At 41.0% G+C, this 18,903-nt stretch overlaps 1 protein-coding gene across 2 annotated transcripts in view; it reads right to left on the reverse strand.

The window, feature by feature from the left end:
- Window positions 1–417: 417 nt before the first annotated feature.
- The window catches only part of Tnik (TRAF2 and NCK interacting kinase), a 429,300-nt gene continuing 410,814 nt past the window's right edge, over window positions 418–18,903 (reverse strand). For both annotated transcript variants that reach the window (XM_004652342.2, XM_004652341.2), the window contains 5 exons: window positions 10,934–11,034; window positions 8,633–8,782; window positions 5,456–5,615; window positions 5,076–5,215; window positions 418–3,046 (listed from right to left, as the gene is read on the reverse strand). In XM_004652342.2, coding sequence (XP_004652399.1) covers window positions 2,963–3,046; window positions 5,076–5,215; window positions 5,456–5,615; window positions 8,633–8,782; window positions 10,934–11,034 — 635 coding nt within the window. In that variant the 3' untranslated portion in view covers window positions 418–2,962. The remainder of the gene's footprint in view (window positions 3,047–5,075; window positions 5,216–5,455; window positions 5,616–8,632; window positions 8,783–10,933; window positions 11,035–18,903) is intronic.

The following is an 18,903-nucleotide window of genomic DNA, read 5'->3' on the forward strand; positions in this document are numbered from 1 at the left end:
TCAAAGGTAGGGTCTCACTCTAGCTTAGGCTGACTTGGAAATTATTCTGTAGTCTCGAGCTTGCCTTGAACTCATCGTGCTCCTCCTACCTCTGCTTCCTGAGTACTGGGATTAAAGGTGTGTACCACCATACCTGGCCTGAAAGACTTTTTTATTAAGACAGATGGATAGAACATCCCCTCCCCACAAAAAAGCAGGACAAAAAGTTGGAAACTATATGAATGAGCCACAAGGACACCATTCCAGTATAGTCAGTATGTCCAGAATGAGGCCTATAATAATTACCAAATCTATGTTTGAAGATAATTGCTTAAAGGTATTCTATAAACATGTTTTAAAGAGCACAGATTGATTTGAATTTGGTTTTGCCTTCTACTCAGTGTAAAATATTTGTACAAAAATATAAAAGGCAATGGCTTGATGTTTAATGTCTGTGTTTTATTTTTCTTGGCACCAGAAAAAGCTCATGTTCGGTGTTATGTCACTGTACATACTGTAAACAAGACTGCATTAATATGTTTCCTTATGATTTTTTGTTTCAATGAATCTAGATTTTAAAAAATACATTCACAAACTACCTTATGTTTAAACACAATGAATCCCTTTTATTTCTTAACTGTACCCAAAATCCCACAATAAAAAAAATCATTTAAAGCTGTGTGTTTCAAACTTATCACTTAGAATTAAAAACAAAACAAAACATAAAAAAAACAGAGATCAGTTTGCAACATAATTTAAAGAAGCTTCTGGTTTAAAATACCACAGCAGCAATATAAAGAGCTGGTGGCAATCACATTCGAGGACAAGACCCAAGTCAATGCATCCAATGACAGTAGTTGTTAAGTTCAATCCCAAGTTATTGCTGAAATTGTTGCATGGAATTTGTGAAAACAATATTGTTTGGCAGCATAACCACAGCAGTAAAAATGAGAACGGGGGGGGATTTCATTGCTTTTGAGAACTAAAGGGACCATGATGAGGACATCTTGGTAATCATCTGAAGATTATCCTCGGCTGTATTCCTGTATTACCTGCTTAAAATAACTGCTAATGACAGCCACCATTGTGGGGGGCATCATCACCTCACTCCAGAATATTTTCCCTTTTCCACCCCCTTGGAAAAACTACCAGATTAAAAAGATACTGTTTTCCTAATGTGTGTTTCGTTCTCATTAATAGTACATCAGCTGCTCATTTATTTAGGCAAAATCAGTAGGATCACACATTTTTATTTCCTTTTTTGATCCATTTACAGTAATTGCTTTCTCCAAAAGCAAGCCACATTAGCTTTTATCATTGGATTTTTTTTCCCCCTTCAATTTTAAAAGAACAATTTGGTCAACTACTGTTTGTTTTGAAAATAGTCAATAAGCCTGAGATTGCCAGTTGAGCTCTCTATATGTCTCCTGGAGCTAACACTGCTGTGATGAACAGTGAAACAAAACCAAACAGAACGAGGTAGGTTAAAACAGGAAGCGCAACACAGATATTGTTTTGCAACACCTTGATACCACAGGCGGCCATGCTTGTAGCTTTGGAAAAAAAAAAAATCCCAGACAGTCACTTGGAGGTTCAAATCATCCGAGTAAGAGTTTATAAGAACACAGCCAACCTGAACTAAATACATACGTATCGCTGCACAGATGTTGTTTACCATATGTTGGGAAATTTGAAGGAAGGTATAGTGATCAGGGTCTTAGGATTTTGGCCAAAGCCTTGCTTTCAAGTTCCCTAAAAATCTGAGCTATGATGCCTGCTGTGTCTGAGACAGGCTTGGGAGTTCAATTCCCTGACCCAGGAAGAACACAGGCAGCTCAGAAACATTTACTATTAGTTCTTCTCAGTCACAGTTTCATCTTGAGAGAGTGGCACACCCTCAGAAGAGAGCCAGGAATGTCTACAGCTTGCATATCATGCACTCCCAGTTCTCAGAAAGAACCCAGTTCTAATGAAGCCCAAATCAAGTGACCTCTTAGCTATAGGCCTTGTGCATTTAAAAAAGGATGTGTGTGTATTTACATAGACATAAAAGCTTGTTTCTCAGCTCCTTCTGTCTGACCTCATTTGCCTTCTCATCTTTTACCCTGATCTGTTGCATAAGAGCCGAGGGAAAGTTGCATGTCAGAGCCCTTCCTCAGTCACTAGGTCCGCTCCACTCACTGGCATTTCTGGCCCATTCAGCATACTCTGTTCTAGAAAGGGTCATATCCAAATATGACCTGTCAGACTCACAAACGTGGTAGTTGATTTTTATTAGGTTAAGGCTAGCAGTTAGCCATTTAAAATCTACTTCCCAAAAGAGGGGAAAACAAGTGTTTTTCTTCTCTCTTAAAAACTTATTAGCCAGTTGCTATCCAAAGGCAACCTCTGGGTTGGTGAAGGCAAGAGAATTCTTAAATTATCCCGCTCTGCGATTACGGCCTTTAGCGTAAGGAGATAAGGTACATCTATTGTGCTGTCTGTCACCATTGAACAGTTACAACATACCATATACTTAAAGGTAGCAGGCAGACAGAATTACAGGAAAAAAAAGGAAAATACAAATTTTCTGAGTATACATTCTTTCCCCATTCTTACAAAGTAAGGGGGTAAAGAAAAAAATGAAAAAAAAAATCCTAAAAAACCAAAAACTTCCCAAATGTAAAAGCCACCAAAAACACAGCTTAATCATAACAGCACACAATATTTGCTTCTAACCCTAACTCCGAAGAGCACAAGGTCCGTCTCCATCCACAGACAATGCAGCATCCTTGGGGATCTCCCGGACATTCCTGCCATCTCTTTCTCTCCTTCTCAACCAGGCTGCAACACTGAAAGAGGGACTGTATCGGGAGGGGTGGAGGGAGAGGAAAAAGGGAAAGTGGCCTTCGGGTTGTGCCTCTAGACTGGCGTAAGTCCACACGAGTTATGTTCTTTTACATTAGAAAGAACGCCATGAAGATAAGTGCCAAGTGCTCTTCCGTTACCAGTTCATCATGGAATTTCTGTTGAGGGTCATGAAAAACACTTGGCTACTTCCTCCAGATCGTACGGATGCAAAAAATACCTGTTTGAAATTAAAAACAAGTTAGTTCAACTGCAGTCCATCCATTTCCTCTCACATGTCCTAGCCTCGTCATGTGTCAGTTCTTAAGTCTCAATGGACAGTGTTTATAAAGTGACTTTTGAGACAGTGCATCTTATAGAAACACCCTTGCCCTTATTTATGCTTGTTAGTATTACTAATTACAGTCCTGACTGCGGGACGCTCACGTTTTAAGAGGGCATTTCTTGCTAGGCTAGTGTGATAGACTGCTGGCCTAGGACAGTGATGATTTCTAGAAAGGCACAGGCTCCCCTTCTCTTCCTTAGAACTGACGTGGAGTCAGACTTCAGGATGAAAGAGAATCCCTTAAACTTCTCAAAATCATGGGCAAATTTTGGGCCTACTGATTGTTACCTAACTTCCGTTTTCAATGTTTAAAGTTCAAGCTAAATTGAAATGGTTGTCATCATCCAGGTTGAAGTGTTGAATACCTATTCAATCTGGCATCCCAGGAGTTAACACTTAGTGTCTCTGCTGATGTTGGCAGATACTTAGGCCAAATGAGATAATGGTATGACTCAGCAGAACTGCAGTCCATTAGCTATGAGCCTGTTCAATCATTTTATCAAGGCTGAAAGAAGTGAGCAAAACTTGGATTACTGCTTGCTTGAGCTGGGTGTCAATGAGCCACTGACCCAGGAAAATAATATATTGGGCCGTGGCCTAGCCCTTCAGTCAGCCAATGCCTAACTGTGGTCTGAGGTACTGGCCTTTGTCACTAGTATGAAGTCTCTGCTACTTCATTTCCACAGCTTCTTTGGAAGAATGCTCTCTGCCTACAACTTCTCAAGAAGCCTATGGGATTGCTTATCATTCAGCTAATGCTACATATGAAAGTAAAGCTACTCTTAGGGCCGATGAAACACAATGGAGTGAGTACTTATGGGAGCCACAAAGAGGGAAAGAGAGGGCTCTTGTTGTATGTCCCGACGGAAAAGCTTCAGGCCTATGACACTGGTGTGGCTCTAGCCTTCTCTTGGGGCATGGCCCTAGCTTGGAACAGGCTTGTTGGTGCCAGTCATCATGAACCAGTGGTCCCCTAAGACTAGAACATTCCATGTCTTAGAATCCACAGAGACTGACTAGATGTTAGAGTCTTACTAGTTAGGTCTATTTTCTGATTAAGTCCCTAACACTATACTGGTCTCTCCTAGCTGCTGTCCACCCATACTTCACTAGGTCAGAGCCAAGGCCAAATATAGTGTAGATCCACATCCTCAGGGTCAGATGAAGACCAGCCTGGGGAACTGGGATGAGCAAAGAGATGTAAACAGGTCAACCCATTCCATTCTCTTCTATAAGCATTTATGTCTGCTGCCCTGAGGACATCACTGCTAATGTTGACTACAGTCACAAAGGGTGCATTGACAAATACAGTACAGTTTAGCTACTAAAATCCCAGGGGTGTTCTACAGGGAAGACACGATAGAGCAGCACAGCTTCAGGACAGCCCTCTGAGGTGACTGATCATAGCACACAAACACAGCCACGTTCACTAGAACACAGTCCCCTTATGACATTTCGGAAGAAACATGGCTGGAATGAGACAGGACATGGCACTACTTGAGTTTGTTGTGGTTGTGCATTTCTTAAGGTATAGGTGACATTTGTTAAATGTTCATATCTTTACATGTCAGAGGTTTTATATTTAAGGGTGAATCTAACATGATTCTGTGAGAGGCCTACAAGTGGATGTCTAAAGCTGACCCACTGTGAGATGATTAATGATGGGCCACCTTCCTTAGGTGCAGAGAAGAATTAGTTTCCAAGAGTTTACAACACATTTCTACATGTTTTATGTGTGATTTCATGTGTGAGTCATATATTGCGGATGTTCACATGAATCAAACCAAATAATGCCATTTCAAGATACTATTGATCTTTTAACACAGATGTGACTCAAATCAGTATAAAGGAAAATGAAGGTTTCACAGGTACCTGGTGGTCTCTTAAAATGCAAACACTAATGCAAATGTTGAAACGGATTTACCTTATCATTTCTTTCACATAGAAACTTTAACCTTTGAGCTCGCTTATGCATAAATACTCCATCCAAATGTCCTGTTTCCACTGACCGGATCTCAATAGCTTTCTCGCCCCAGCCCATTATCTGATTGGAATGAATGTAGGCTGTCAAAAGGAATTTCCAAAACTGCATTAAAAACATTAGATGGGCAAGAACTCATAGCATCTGTTCACATCTTAACCACAAAAATGACAAACAAATTGAGATAAACAGACAAAGCAAGTCTTACAAGTGTTATTCACAGACTTTTTTTTTGTGGAATCAAATGGTTGTTTCACATTTCTTGACTTTCGTTTCATTTGGGGGATGTAACTGCTGAAGGAGATAAGGAATGGTTAACCTACCCACAGACGTGGGCATTTCTCCCCATTGGAGCACCACATCCTTAGTGATCCGGCCGTAGGTATTCACATACACCCCCTCATCCTCATAGCAAACGAGCATTTCCATCCCATCTGTTTTAGGCAAGATGACAATAGCATGAGGAGTGATATTGCCCTGAATCTAGAAGAAAAGAAAAGCCAAGCATTATTATACTAAAAAAAAAAAAAAAGACAACCTATTGACTTTTCTGTTTAAGAACTGCAAAAAAGGTTTCATTTTCAATTTAAGGACAAATTTTCTTTAACCACTGACTTTATCAAATGCCCTGATAAACACAAATCTAGTTACTAGATGAAAAATCCAACTTACTTGTTTCTATGATCAGTAACCCTATGTCTGTGGAGTATCATGCACACACTGCCCTATCTATGCAATTTCTAGTACTTAGCAGAGCTCCCTATGGTAGATATCTTTGTTTACAGATGAGGAAAATGTGTCTCAAGAGGGTTGTAGAATTTGGCTGAAGCTGGACAACTATATGATGGTAGAATTCAGACTTCAGCATGTTTTGCTGACACTGAAGTTTATGGATTTTCCACTAGAGTAACTACTTCCAAAATGGATGAAAACACAAGCTTTCTAATGAGTAGGCTATGAGAATATAACACAGGGTATTTATCTGGGGGACTAAGTATCAGAATAATCCAAATTGGTAGTTTCTTTAGAAAAAATAGAATTAGCACTCAAAGAAAAACCCACATTATTAAAATAAGTGTGGTATTTTTGTAATCTCCTGGCTGACAATGTCACAACATTTTAGTGTGTGATGGACAGACAGGGATACAGGGATTAAAGGTTACCACAGTGAGGCTCCAGCATTCTCACTGATGATGCACACACAAGCAAACAGCTTCAATGCAGTGGTATATGACAACTGTGTTTAGAACATATTAAAAATATTTTAAACAAATGCTTCTTTAAAAGCATCAAACTCTCAAAATACCCATTAACCATGGAGTTGGCCTTGGGACTGCATTCAGGACACACAGCTTATACTGTGCCCTTCTAATAAGTGGATCCATGTAGTGCCTTCCTTAAGAGCAATGTTTTAGGCACAGAATCAGTAGAGTAACTTGAATATTATATTATTAGTAAGAATACTCATGATAATGTAAGGCCCTGGAAATGGTACTTAGAGATCAATGACCTATTGTGTGTGTGTGTGTGTGTGTGTGTGTGTGTGTGTGTCTATGCATGCCTGGGTTGGTGTGCACATGTGTGAACAGATGGCCAAGAACAACGTTGAGTGTTCCTTCAGGTACTGCCCTGAAACAGGGTCTCCCACTGGCCTGGGACTAACCTAATTTGGCTAGACTGGCTAGGAAGTTAGCCCCAGAGATCTTCTTGTCCTTACTTCCCCAGTGCAGAGTTACAAGGGCATATTACCTCTCCTGGATTTCTTCTATGGGTTCTGTGTGTTGAACCGGGTCCTCAGGCTTGCAGGATAAGCACTTTACTGACTGAGCTACCTCCCTAAGCCACAGATTTCCTAACAAATCTGGTGATCATCTTACAGGTTAGGCACCTCTATTCCCGTTTTACAGATGGGAAATCTGAGGGTTGGAGAGGCTGCCTACATGTCCCTTGTAACAAAAGCACACACATGCTGGAAACAGGGTCTGAGTTCCAACATGTCACCTCCATACCACCACACTGCCCCCAGGCTTATGACATGAACTAGGATAGCAGAAAGGAGATTTTCTTCAAGAACTTAGTATCTAACTAACTATTGGCTTTCTCCAGCATCAAGTGAACCAATCATCCTTCAAAAACGAAACATGGGAATTCCTGTATTGCATAAAATGTATTTTTTTGGTATAAAACATATTCTTTATTTTGATGTGTAGCATGTGGTATGTTGTGTGTGTGTTGCATGCATGTACAGAAGATGAGCTCATAGGCATGGGGCAGTCATAGGGGACATTTGGATGTCCCCCTCTATTGATAATTCTCATATTCCCTGAGAAAGTCTGTCTCTGAATAAGGAGCTATGGTTTTCAGAAGCCCCAGCAATTCTCTGGTCTCTGCTTCTCGCAGGACGGGGGTTATAGATGAACACATCCATGCCCAGTTGTTTCCATGGTCCTGGGGTATTGAATTCATGTAGTTTTGGGCCTTCTCAGACCCTCATACTTGCAACATGTGCTTTTATTATCTGAGCCATTTCTCTAGCCATACACATCAATTTAACCTAAAGTCCAAAGAGGCAATAAGTAGAATAAATACAAAAAGTTTATTTGTGTGTGTGTGTGTATTTGTGTGGATGTATATATATGTGTGTGTGTTGGGGAAGCAGAGGTTGACACTGGGTGTCTTCCTAGGTTTCTCCCCACTGTATTTACTGAGGAAGGTTCTCTCAAACGCAGGGCCTACCAATGTGGCTAGTCTAGCTGCCCTAGAGACCCTCTGCCTTTGCCTCCTGAGTAAACACTGGGGCACCATTCTTGCTTCCCATGTATGTGGGTGCTGGGGATCTGTCTGTGACACATGCAAAGCAAGCATGGGATCCATTGAGCTACCTTCCGGTTGTGGTAATTTGAATGGGTGGCCCCCAATATATTCAGGATTGTACTATAGTTTGTAATTTAGATCTTCAGCCACCTGGCTGGAGGAGGTGTCACTGGGCTGAGTTTAGGGTCCAAATCTAAGGTGTGGTGGTAGATTTGGAATTCCAGTCTAAAGATATGCAAAGTGCTTGAGTTCTGCCTGGAGTTCCTCTTGTGTGCTTGCTTGCTTGCTTTTTTTTTCTTTCTTTCTCCCTCTCTCTCTCTCTTTATTTGGTCCTGTGAAAGAGGACCACCTTCTGCCATTATGGGAGCTTTACCTTGATCTGTAAGCTTGAATAAACCCTTTCTTCCATAACTATCCCTAGTTTGAAGGTTCATCTCAGTGAGCCGAGGCTGTCTACTACACCAGTCCATACAAAATAAATTCTATTATGTGATCCCCAGCTTTAGAAAGTAACACAAATTTGGCAGATTTACATTTTTACCATTAAAAGCATTCTGTCTATGTAGTGATTCACAAAGGCCATCTAATTTACTAGTTAGCAAAGATTAATGTAACTTCTACTAAAAATACAAAATCAAATCTCCTACATGCAGGGAGCATGAGACAGTCTGATTCCTGGAACTTACATGAGATGGTATGTAGATATCATAAGAGTTTCCTGAATCAACATCAATTACATGGAAACCAGTGTGTGAACCAAAGATAACTTTTAACCTTTGACCTTCTTCTACCGTGAGATCAACTAGCAGAGGTTTATGCTGAAGATCTGAAAAAGACTTTAAGAATAACCTCATTAGTACCCACATCATCCAAGGAGGTTATTTTAATAAGTTTCCCTTGGCTATTGTCTGAAGCATGTTAATTTGTTCAGCTGAAAAGGGAGGAAAAAAATCTCTATTTTAGGTCTGGTTGCATCTGGCTCCAGGACTATCTGTTTTGATCCCTTCTCCCCTTTCTGTCCCAAATGGCAGAGATGGTTCAATGCTGTCACGTTTGTGGGGCAGATGTGGCATCTGGGCACTGCTTTTCTCTTCTGGCCTTTGCCATCTGGAGGGCTTGCAGGCACCACTTTCCCAAAGGGTCACCACACCCAGCTGGGGTTGCTCCCATTTAGAACAGCCTGGGATGGGCAGATGGGCATCCTCTGGCTAAAATGTTTCTTCAATAGACTTAGTGGGTCTTAGGTGGCACATTTTCTAAATGTAATATTGTGATCTAAGAGTAGGTTTAGGAGGTAAGAGAAGGAGATTGGGGTGAAACACTGCAGGACTCATGGATAGAATTGGTTCCCAGGGTTTAAGGAGACAGGAAAAGAAGAATTAGCTAAGCTTGTGAAAGTTCTCTGCAACTGGATCCAGTGCCAACGTACCAAGAGTTGCAAAACGTTTCCTACCTCTTTTCCTTGCTGTGCTTTTATTTGACCCCGAGCTCTAGGGTTTTTTATTTTTCTCATTTTTAGGGAGTAACTATCACACTGTTGCCATCTAACCCCCTCTCTTTTCATCTGTTGCTATTGTCTCGTGTCCTTGTCCCCACAGAAGGCTCATTCAGGTCCTTGCCTTTGTCCTTCCCTTTTCTGGGCTGGGTCTCACTCATGGGCTGTGGCTAGGATCCTGATGGCACTGCTTTCAGAGTCACGATGGGAACAGGATTGCGACTGAAAGGCTTTTCTGGTGGGAGAGCTTGGCTGTACAGCAGCTCCACATTAGCCCTGGGGAGCTTTCCGTGCACTGTTGTTATGGATGTAACACATTCCAAACAGGTCTTTCCATAAAAGTGAGCTATGAAGGGGTACCCATGTCCACTGAATAGCCTGTCCTCCAGAGAACATCACAAGGGGCCATTGGAACTAGAGGGACAAGATTGGAGAGGGTGGTACATTCCCAATGAAGGCCAACAGTGTTCCCTGGGCAACCCTGACTTTTTATGGCACAGTGGAAGGAAAGAATAAAGCCAAAGGGCTACCACAGTCACAAAGGTGGAAGAAAAAGAGAGGGCCAGAGAGAAATACAAAAGGAGAGACACTGGAAGAAACTGATTGGCCATAGTTGGAGTATGGAGTTCTGAACACATTAGGGTGCCTAAACTCATGGACTTATGACAGGTGGGGAGTCAGCTTTTATGGGATGGGGTTAATGAGATAAGCATATGGTCCACCGTCCCACTCTTGATGAGCATCCTGGGTGACCCATCCAGCCATGGTGAGCATGTACGCAGACCAGGCAAACAAACACCAAGAGAATCAGAATGGAAGCACAGAGAAACAAAGTCATTCCCACGAGTGACTATTCAGTACTCCATTCGGAGAGGTGGACCAGCAGAGGAGAGCAGTGAACATCAAGTGAGCCTTAGAAGTTTTACCCAGAAAGGCTTCTGATCCTTAGATCTGGAGGCTCAGTTTAACAAGGAGACAGTGTTGTCATTGATCTGTCCTTTTCACACAAGTATCAGACTGTACTCAAGTTTCAGTGGCTTTACAATAAATATCATTGTGTAGTATCACACAGTCTACTCTGACTAGCAATCCATACTAAATATCTCTTGAAGACAGTAATTCACAAATCTCAAAGGGACTGAAAATGTAAGTGTTAATTTGATGAACTTTGTTTTTTTTTTTTTCTCAAGGTAGGGTCTCACTCTAGTCCAGGCTGACCTGGAATTCACTATGTAGTCTTGGGGTGGCCTCGAACTCACAGTGATCCTCTTACCTCTGCCTCCCAAGTGCTGGGATTAAAGGTGTGCACCACCATGTCTGGCATACTTGATGAACTTTATGGTATTTCTAAATACTATTTTTGGAAAAACAAATTCAAGGATCACTTTTAAAAGAAATTTACTATATGTAGTAAAATTGGTATGGGTTTATATGGAAAACAGACCACTGGTAGGAAGTGAAAGTAAAAGGAGAAAGTAACTTGCATTCTTACCTTAAATGCCATGAACTTGTGATAGGGCTTAGGAGCCCAGGCATATATTTCCACGGCATTCTTTAAGGCAATCACCAAGAATTTGATCCTCTCATATTTAACTGTAATAAAAAAATATGAATTTTAAAAACACACTGATTTACTCAAACTTTATTTGTATTAACATCTAAGACACAAGATGCCTGTATACATGCCTGTTTCCATAGTTGAGGATGATGCTCTTGGAATCTGTCTTAAAATTTTAATTAAGTTAAATTTTATTTTATTATTATTATTTTGCATGTGTGGCATGTAGAGTAGTGGAATGTGTGGTGTTTGTATGTGTATGTGCATTTGTGCACACATGCAGAGGCCGGAGGAGCACTTGTGCCCTTCTAAATCAGTTATCTGTGTATTTTCTTGAGACTGAGTTTCTCTCTGTGGTTTTTGTGAGGCTTATTGATTCTCTGAGGTGACAGATATGTGTGGTCATAAGAAGCTGTTTACATGGATCCTGGGGATTTGAACTCAGGAGATTTCAGATCTTCAAAGGCTCTTATGTTGGAACATCTTTCCAGAAACCACAATTTATTTATTTTTTATTTTTTGAGGTAGGGTCTCATGTACCTCAGGCTGACCTGGAATTCACTATGGAGTCTCAGGGTAGCCTAGAATTGATAGCAATCCTCCTACCTCTGCCTCCCAAGTGCTGGGATTAAAGGCGTGTGCCACCACGCCTGGCTTCATTCACACTTAAAAAAAAAAAAAAAAACAACATACAGATTTAGTATCCTGTGTACCTGGTTGGCAGAATACCAGGAGATTTTAGTTTTCCATTAAAATATATTTCTTTATCTAAAGATGCAATTGTGCAAGACTAAGTTTGGATGTGAATATTCACTGTGATAAGAATCTGCATCATTTCTTTTTAAAATTTTTTTTTAAATTTTGTTTATATTTATTTATTTGAAAGTGACAGAGGGAGAAAGGGGCAGATATATATAGAGAGAGAATGGGCGCGCCAGGGCCTCCAGCTACTGCCCATGAACTCCAGATGCATGAGCCCCCTTGTGCATCTGGCATACATGGGTCCTGGGGAATCGAGCCTCGAACCAGGGTCCTTAGGCTTCACAGGCAAGCGCTTAACTGCTAAGCCATCTCTCTAGCCCTGCATTGTTTCTTGCTGGCATTTTACCTGGATTTTATGCTCACTGCATATAAGTGGGAGAAAGCAAATGATAGAAAGATGAAGAAATAGGTGGAAACACTAGGGTGCTCTTCCCTGATTATTAAGACTTCAGTTCTATTTATTAAATGAAATAATTGCTTTTTGTGCTTCTAATGGAAGATGGAATGTTAGGATTTCTCGGTTTTGTTAGTGGCTCATTTTTAAGGGCTGCACATACTGTGACAAATCCCGCCTTTAATTATTTTTTCATTTATTTGTAAGGAGAGAGAGAGAGAGAGAGAGAGAGGGAATAGGTATACCAGGGCTTCTAGACACATGAACCATTTGTGCATCTGGCTTTACATGGGTACTGGAGAATTAAACCCAGGTCATTAGGCTTTGCAGGCAAGCACCTTAACCACTGAGCAATCTCTCTAGTCCTAATAAATCTTTTCTAACAAATCCTTTTACTCTTTAGAAAAATGGAGTATTAAGCATCCTAAATTTCATGGGTAGAAACTTGGTAAAATGATTGAGTACCTAAATCATTATTGCCTTACATGAAGTAGTACTCAACGAATGTTTACCGAATGAATGAATGGAAGAATACATCCTGCTGTCTGAACTCTTAGTTACTGTCCCTGTGTGCATCTGATAGTATAATAATCAATATGTAGAATGATGACTGGGGAATTTCAAAATCCTTTATGTGAGGGATGGAGAGATGGCTTAGCAGTTAATGCATTTACCTGCAAAGCCAAACGATCTTGCTTTGATTCCCCAGGACCCATGTAAGCCAGAATCACATGGTGGCGCACGTGTCTGGAGTTTGTTTGCAGTGGCTGGAGGCCCTGGTGTGCCCATTCTCTCCCTCTCTATATCTGCTTCTTTCTCTCTTGCTCTCTCAAATAAATCAGTAAAAAAATTTAAAAAAATCCTTTATATGCTTTCTGGATATTTCACTATTAAATGAGGAATCTATTCTTAGAAATTCTGTACTCCATAAATAATATATATGCCAGTCTTCTTTTTCCTAAAATATATTAGTACAAACAGAATATTTCATCATAAGAATACCAGATGGGAAAAATTTAATGCAGTTAGATCAAATTTTAGGTTTCTACTTGGTTACTTTATAACTGAAACTCTTCCTTTTTTAGTGTGGGGCTGGGGACTGAACTCAGGACCTCACAGGTATAGGCAAGCATTGCCACTACTGAGCTACATCCCCATCCAACAGGGATTCATTATGAAATGATTCCCTGATGTGTTCCCCCAACACCTAGGAAAAGATTCACAATTGAATGTGAGAGTATCCAGTCTTCTGGTTCCTTGTGTGTTTTTGTGCTTAGGTGTGCATATGCGGCATGTGTGGAGGTCAGAGGTCCTTGTCCTCTATCTCATTTGAGGTAGGGTCTCTCATTCTTGTCCATTGATGCACTTGCCAGGCTAGCTGGCCCAAGAGCCTCTGGAAAGTTCCCCCGTGCCTGCTTCACATTTTGTTGTAAGTGTGTTGGGATTTCGAATCCCACTGCATACAGCTTCTGGCTTTGACATTGGGTCTGGGGATCTGAACTCAGGTACTCACACTTGTGTGGCAAGTGCTTCACCCATTGAGTTATCTCCACAGTCCATGCCTTCTGATTCTTTATAAATGTATAATGAATTATTGCGTACCATAAAAAAGCTTGGAGGGCTCAGTGGTTAAAGACAATTTCCTTCTTTTTTTAAAAGCTTTTTTTTTTCCCCCTAATATTTTATTTTATTTATTTTGACAGAGAAAGAGGGAGAGAGGGAGAAGGAAGGACGGGAGGGAGAGGGAGAGAACGGGTGCTCCAGGGCCTCCAGCCCACTGCAAACAAACTCCAGACACATGTGCCCCCTTGTGCATCTGGCTAACATGGGTTCTGGGGAATCAAACCTGGGTCCTTTGGCTTTGCAGGCAAACACTTTGACTGATAAGCCATCCCTTCAGTACAAAGGCAATTTCTTGCAAAGCCTGCCAGCCTGGGTTCAATTCCCCACTACCTCTGTAAATCCAGATGCAAAAAGTGATGAATGTGTCTAGAGTCCACTTGTAGTGGTGCATTCTTTCTATCAAATAAATAAATAATATTAAAAACAAACTAGCCTAAGTATACATAGGATAAAAGAAATAGAAAAATATTTTAGGTATTCAACATTTAAACATTTTAAACATGACTTGTGAATAAACAACATTTTTGTGTGTTATTCCTAGTTTATACTTTTGAAATATGAACTTGAGTATGCTGGTACAGTCATGTGTTACAAACTCTCACTGGTGTCAGCTCAAATCTCACAAGGGAAGCAAATTAGGGACTGCATATGGATGACTGAAGTAAAAAAAAAGTATTTCTGAAAAATAAGCTGGTCTCAGATCCTGGTGGAAATTATCAGTTACTGCTTTCTGGTTACATTTCCTTTTTGTGTGTTCTGACTATCGGTCAGTGTGCAATGGGAAGGCACATCAAGGCAATGAGCAAGATAGCAGTTACGAGAAGGTAGACATTAGAAGGGCTGATGGAAGATCTGTAGGTTGGACAGGACATTGGAGACATTATAGTTTAGGAAAACATTTCTAGGTAATATTCAGAAACTATATTATTTCCAGCCATTAATTTTATGGCTCCAAAATTATTCAGTATTAGTTTATGTCATGAAATTTGATCACTAGAAATATTTGTGATAACAAATGTCCATCATAAAGAGTAAGCCACTTAAAGGAATTTCTCAAAGAAATGTTTTGACTGAGCTGTAAAAATTGTTTCCATAATAGCACTTTAGTTACTATGTTTTCCTTTGAGAGCAAGGAATATCCTCAAAGAAAGAGACATTTTATTTCCAATACACTATCCATTGCTATGTGAGAAAGATGCACTGTGCATTCGATTCTTTGCCCAATAATCAGATCAAAGGGAAATTTATAATTCCAGAGCATAAAGAAAGACCAAATGATTCCAATTCCTAAACAAAAAGGCACAGTGGAACAGTTAATAGCTTGAACCTCACCAGCTTGCTGTGGAAAAATACTCCCCCATGTGGTCTAGTTTCTTAATACTGTGTCTTTCAACATCCGCTCCTGCCTTCACTGGCCTCTGTGTGCCTGGCACGGTGCTAGGTGTGGAGCAGCTGTGCAGATATGACTGTGGCTGTGGTGATGTTTGTAGGTATCAAGGGTTTATGTATGCTGCCAATAAACAGCTCCTTTACTTTCTCTGAATAAATGCACATAAAATAAGCCCATTATGTGTAAAGATAGTCTCTTTGTCCTGAAAGGCACAGTTTGTACAATAGTAAGGGCATAGTGCCATATCTGGAGCCTTCTAATTTACTATCTAGTACTTCTGTCAGTGGGTCTGGAACTGCTGCTTGGAGGCATGGGGCATCGAGATTGGTCTAGAACAGACAGAACTCTCTGTAGTTGTCAGAAGACCGCACGCTCAGGTTTTCACCAAGACAAGTCAGTAACATAAGTGACTAGATTCTTGCTTTCTGATGTCTTCTATAATGTTTCCTCCTGTTTCTACTTTCTGTCTATAGTACACATGATTGTAGGCTGTGGTGGTTTGATTCAGGTGTCCCCTATAAATTTAGGTCTTTGGAATGTTAGATCCCCAGCTGATGGAGATTTGGGAATTATTGCCTCTTGGAGGCAGTGTATTTTGTTGGGGGTGGGCTTATGGGTGTTATAGCTAGCTTCCCCTTGCCAGTGTTTGGCACACTCTTCTGTTCCTGTCCACCTTAGTGGGCCAGGGGGTGATGTCCACCCTCTGCGCATGCCATCATTTCCCCCTGCTATCGTGGAGCTTCCCCCTGGAGGCTGTAAGCCAAAATAAACCTCTTTTTCCCACAAGCTGCTCTTGGTTGGGTGATTTCTACCAGCACTGAGAACCTGACTGCAACAGTAAAGAGGTACTGAGGAGTGGCATTGTTGCTAGACACCTGACTTTGTGGCTTTGGCCTTTTGGAGCTGATTTTCAAGAGGAACATGGAAGGATTTGAAACCTTGGCCTAAGAGATGCCTTGCAGTGCTGTAAGTACAGCTTGATGGACTATTCTGGTCAGAGTTGAAAGACCTGAATGCAGTAAGAAATATGGACAGTGAGGTTTGGCTTATGAGGGTGAGAAAGAGCTTTGCTTGGACTGGGCTAGCAGTTTGTGTGGAGAAGCTTGCTGTTATGCCTGTGTCCTGAGAAGTTGTGCAGGGTTGCTTTGCATAGAAATGGACTGGTGTGAGCAGAGGGACATGGCACAGAAAGAAAAATCTTTGGGTGAACTGCTGCCTGTTCAGCTGCAATTGAGAGATTACAACCTTTGAGACTGGGCCAGCCAACCTGCACTGGAGCAACAGGAAGAATGTAGACTCTTTTGGAGGGGGCTGAGTTCTCAAGAAGTGTTCTGTTCTTCAAAGTCTACTTTATTCCCTCCTGGATTAACAAATTGGCACCCTACCTGCTATTGTGGAGTACAAGAAATACAGGAAAGAGAAGGTCACTGAGTTTACATCACAGTCTTGTGTTTTGGAAATGGCCATGGGCAGGGCATTGTGAAGCAGGTTTGCTGATTGCCTGCATGGAGACCCCATGGGGCCATGAAGATGAACCATGGATTGCAGTGGAGACCCAATGGAGATGCTGGAACCACAAGATCACTGCTAAGGAAAGCTGCCAGCCCCGATGAAGTTTTCCAGGACTGTGAATACCCTAAGGAGGGGTGGAATTAGAAGTCCAGAGGCTTGCTGCTGGTTAGAATTATTGGACTGGGAGATTTGTCACTAACTAGAGTTGTTGGACTTGGAACTACAGAGGTTGGTATTTGCCCTGTTTAAATCATGTATTGCTTGAGTATTTCTTTGCTATGCCCAATGCCAACTTTTGCAGTGTGAATGTTTATTCTGTGCCATTATATATATATTTTTTTTGTATTATGGCTCAGTTAAAAGAATTGATAAAAACTGGGGACTTTTAAAGTTGGACTGAGTGCATTGTATTTTTATATCATATATAGATATCAGTTTCTGGGGGAATATGGTGGTTTGACTCAGGTGTCCCCCATAAACGTAGGTATTCTGAATACTAGATTCCCAGCTGATGGAGACTTGGGAATTAATGCCTCCTGGAGGGAGTGTATTGTTGGGGGCGGGCTTATGGGTGTTAAAGCCAGTTTCCCCTTGCCAGTGTTTGGCACGCTCTCCTGTTCCTGTTGTCCACCTTATGTGGGCCAGCGGGGTGATGTCCACCCTCTGCTAATGCCATTGTTTCCCCCCTGCCATCCTTGAGCTGCCTCTTGAGCCTATAAGCCAAAATAAAACTTTTTTTTCCCCACTGACTGCACCAAATGGGTTATGGATTTAAAACGTCACCCTGTTTTTCCAAGATCCTATTACAGGCAACTTTGGAGAAGGGTGAGGACATCTAAAGGCTTTCTACCACTTGCATTGTCATTTCCCATATTTCATTAACCTTTGAGATGAATATGACGTATAGGTACATACTTTAAAAATTCAGATTTTACTAAAAGAGTTATGAAAAATAGTTGTCTGCTTCAGTTCGGATTTCTGTTCCTACACACAGTCATGGTCACTTCTTTTAACCACTTATTTCCAGATTTCTAGTGTGTATTCCATTATTTGTTCATTTTCATCCAAATGTAGACATTCACTGCCTTCACAGTATTAAATTAACCTTGTATACCATCTCTTCTCTCTCATACAAATATACTTCTTTCTCACATCACCAATGTGGTTATATTTAGAATTTTTGGCTAAAGCAATATGAAGCATGGTTGGGGAAATAGCTTAGTTTGCCTCATAAACATGAAGACCTGAGTTCAATTCTTTTTTTTTTTTTTTTTGTTGTTGTTGACAACTTCCATAATTGTAAAAAATAACCCATGGTAATGCCCTTCTTCCCTCCACTTTCTCCTTTGAAACTCCATTCTCCATCATATCCCCTCCCCCTCTCAATCAGTCTCTCTTTTATTTTGATGTCATGATCTTTTCCTCCTATTATGATACAATAAAAATATATAAAATCCCAGGTGTGATAGAGTACACCTGTAACCCTAGGGGTGGAGAGGCAGACAAGATGGTCCCTGGAGCTTGCTGGCCAGCCAATCTAGCCTGATTGTTGAGCCCAGGCCAAGGTTAGACCCTGTCTCAAAAAGAGGTGGACAGTGTTCCTAAGAATGATACTCATTTTGTCCTCTGACCTATGTGTGGCTTGTACACAAACACAAACATTGTACTGGTACTCACACAGCATACGAATGTGCACACACCAATTTAAAAAGCAATATGAAGTACTTATTTCTCTTTTTAGCTGAACATGCATATACCATGTTAACAGTTCATTTCTTTCTTTTCCTCATTTTCTACTTCCTCACTTGTCTATGTATCTACCTGTGCTCATTTGAATGGATATCCCCAAATAGATGTAGGAGCTTATAAAAGCTTATAATTCAGATCTACAGCCATCTGGCTGGAGGAGGTGTCACTGTGGACAGATCCTGGGGTCCAGCCCTGAGGCGGTTCTGAATTCCAAGCTAAAATATACAAAGTGTCTGAGTTCCGCTGAGTTCCTGAAATGTGCTTGCTTATGGCTTTTCTCTCTCAGCTTAGATGTGTGAAAGGGAGCCAGCTTCTGCCATCATGGAACCTCCCCTGGATCTGTCCACTTTAAATAAATGCCATTCCTCCCATAAACTGTGCCTGGTTTGGAGGTTTATCCCAGTGGGACATGTAACTTTCTAATGTACTATCTCTATGCAAAAATAAACTTTATGCTAGGAAATACCCTTCAAT

This window comes from Jaculus jaculus, chromosome 11 (assembly GCF_020740685.1).
Source record: "Jaculus jaculus isolate mJacJac1 chromosome 11, mJacJac1.mat.Y.cur, whole genome shotgun sequence".
In the NCBI taxonomy this organism is placed as follows: domain Eukaryota; kingdom Metazoa; phylum Chordata; class Mammalia; order Rodentia; family Dipodidae; genus Jaculus; species Jaculus jaculus.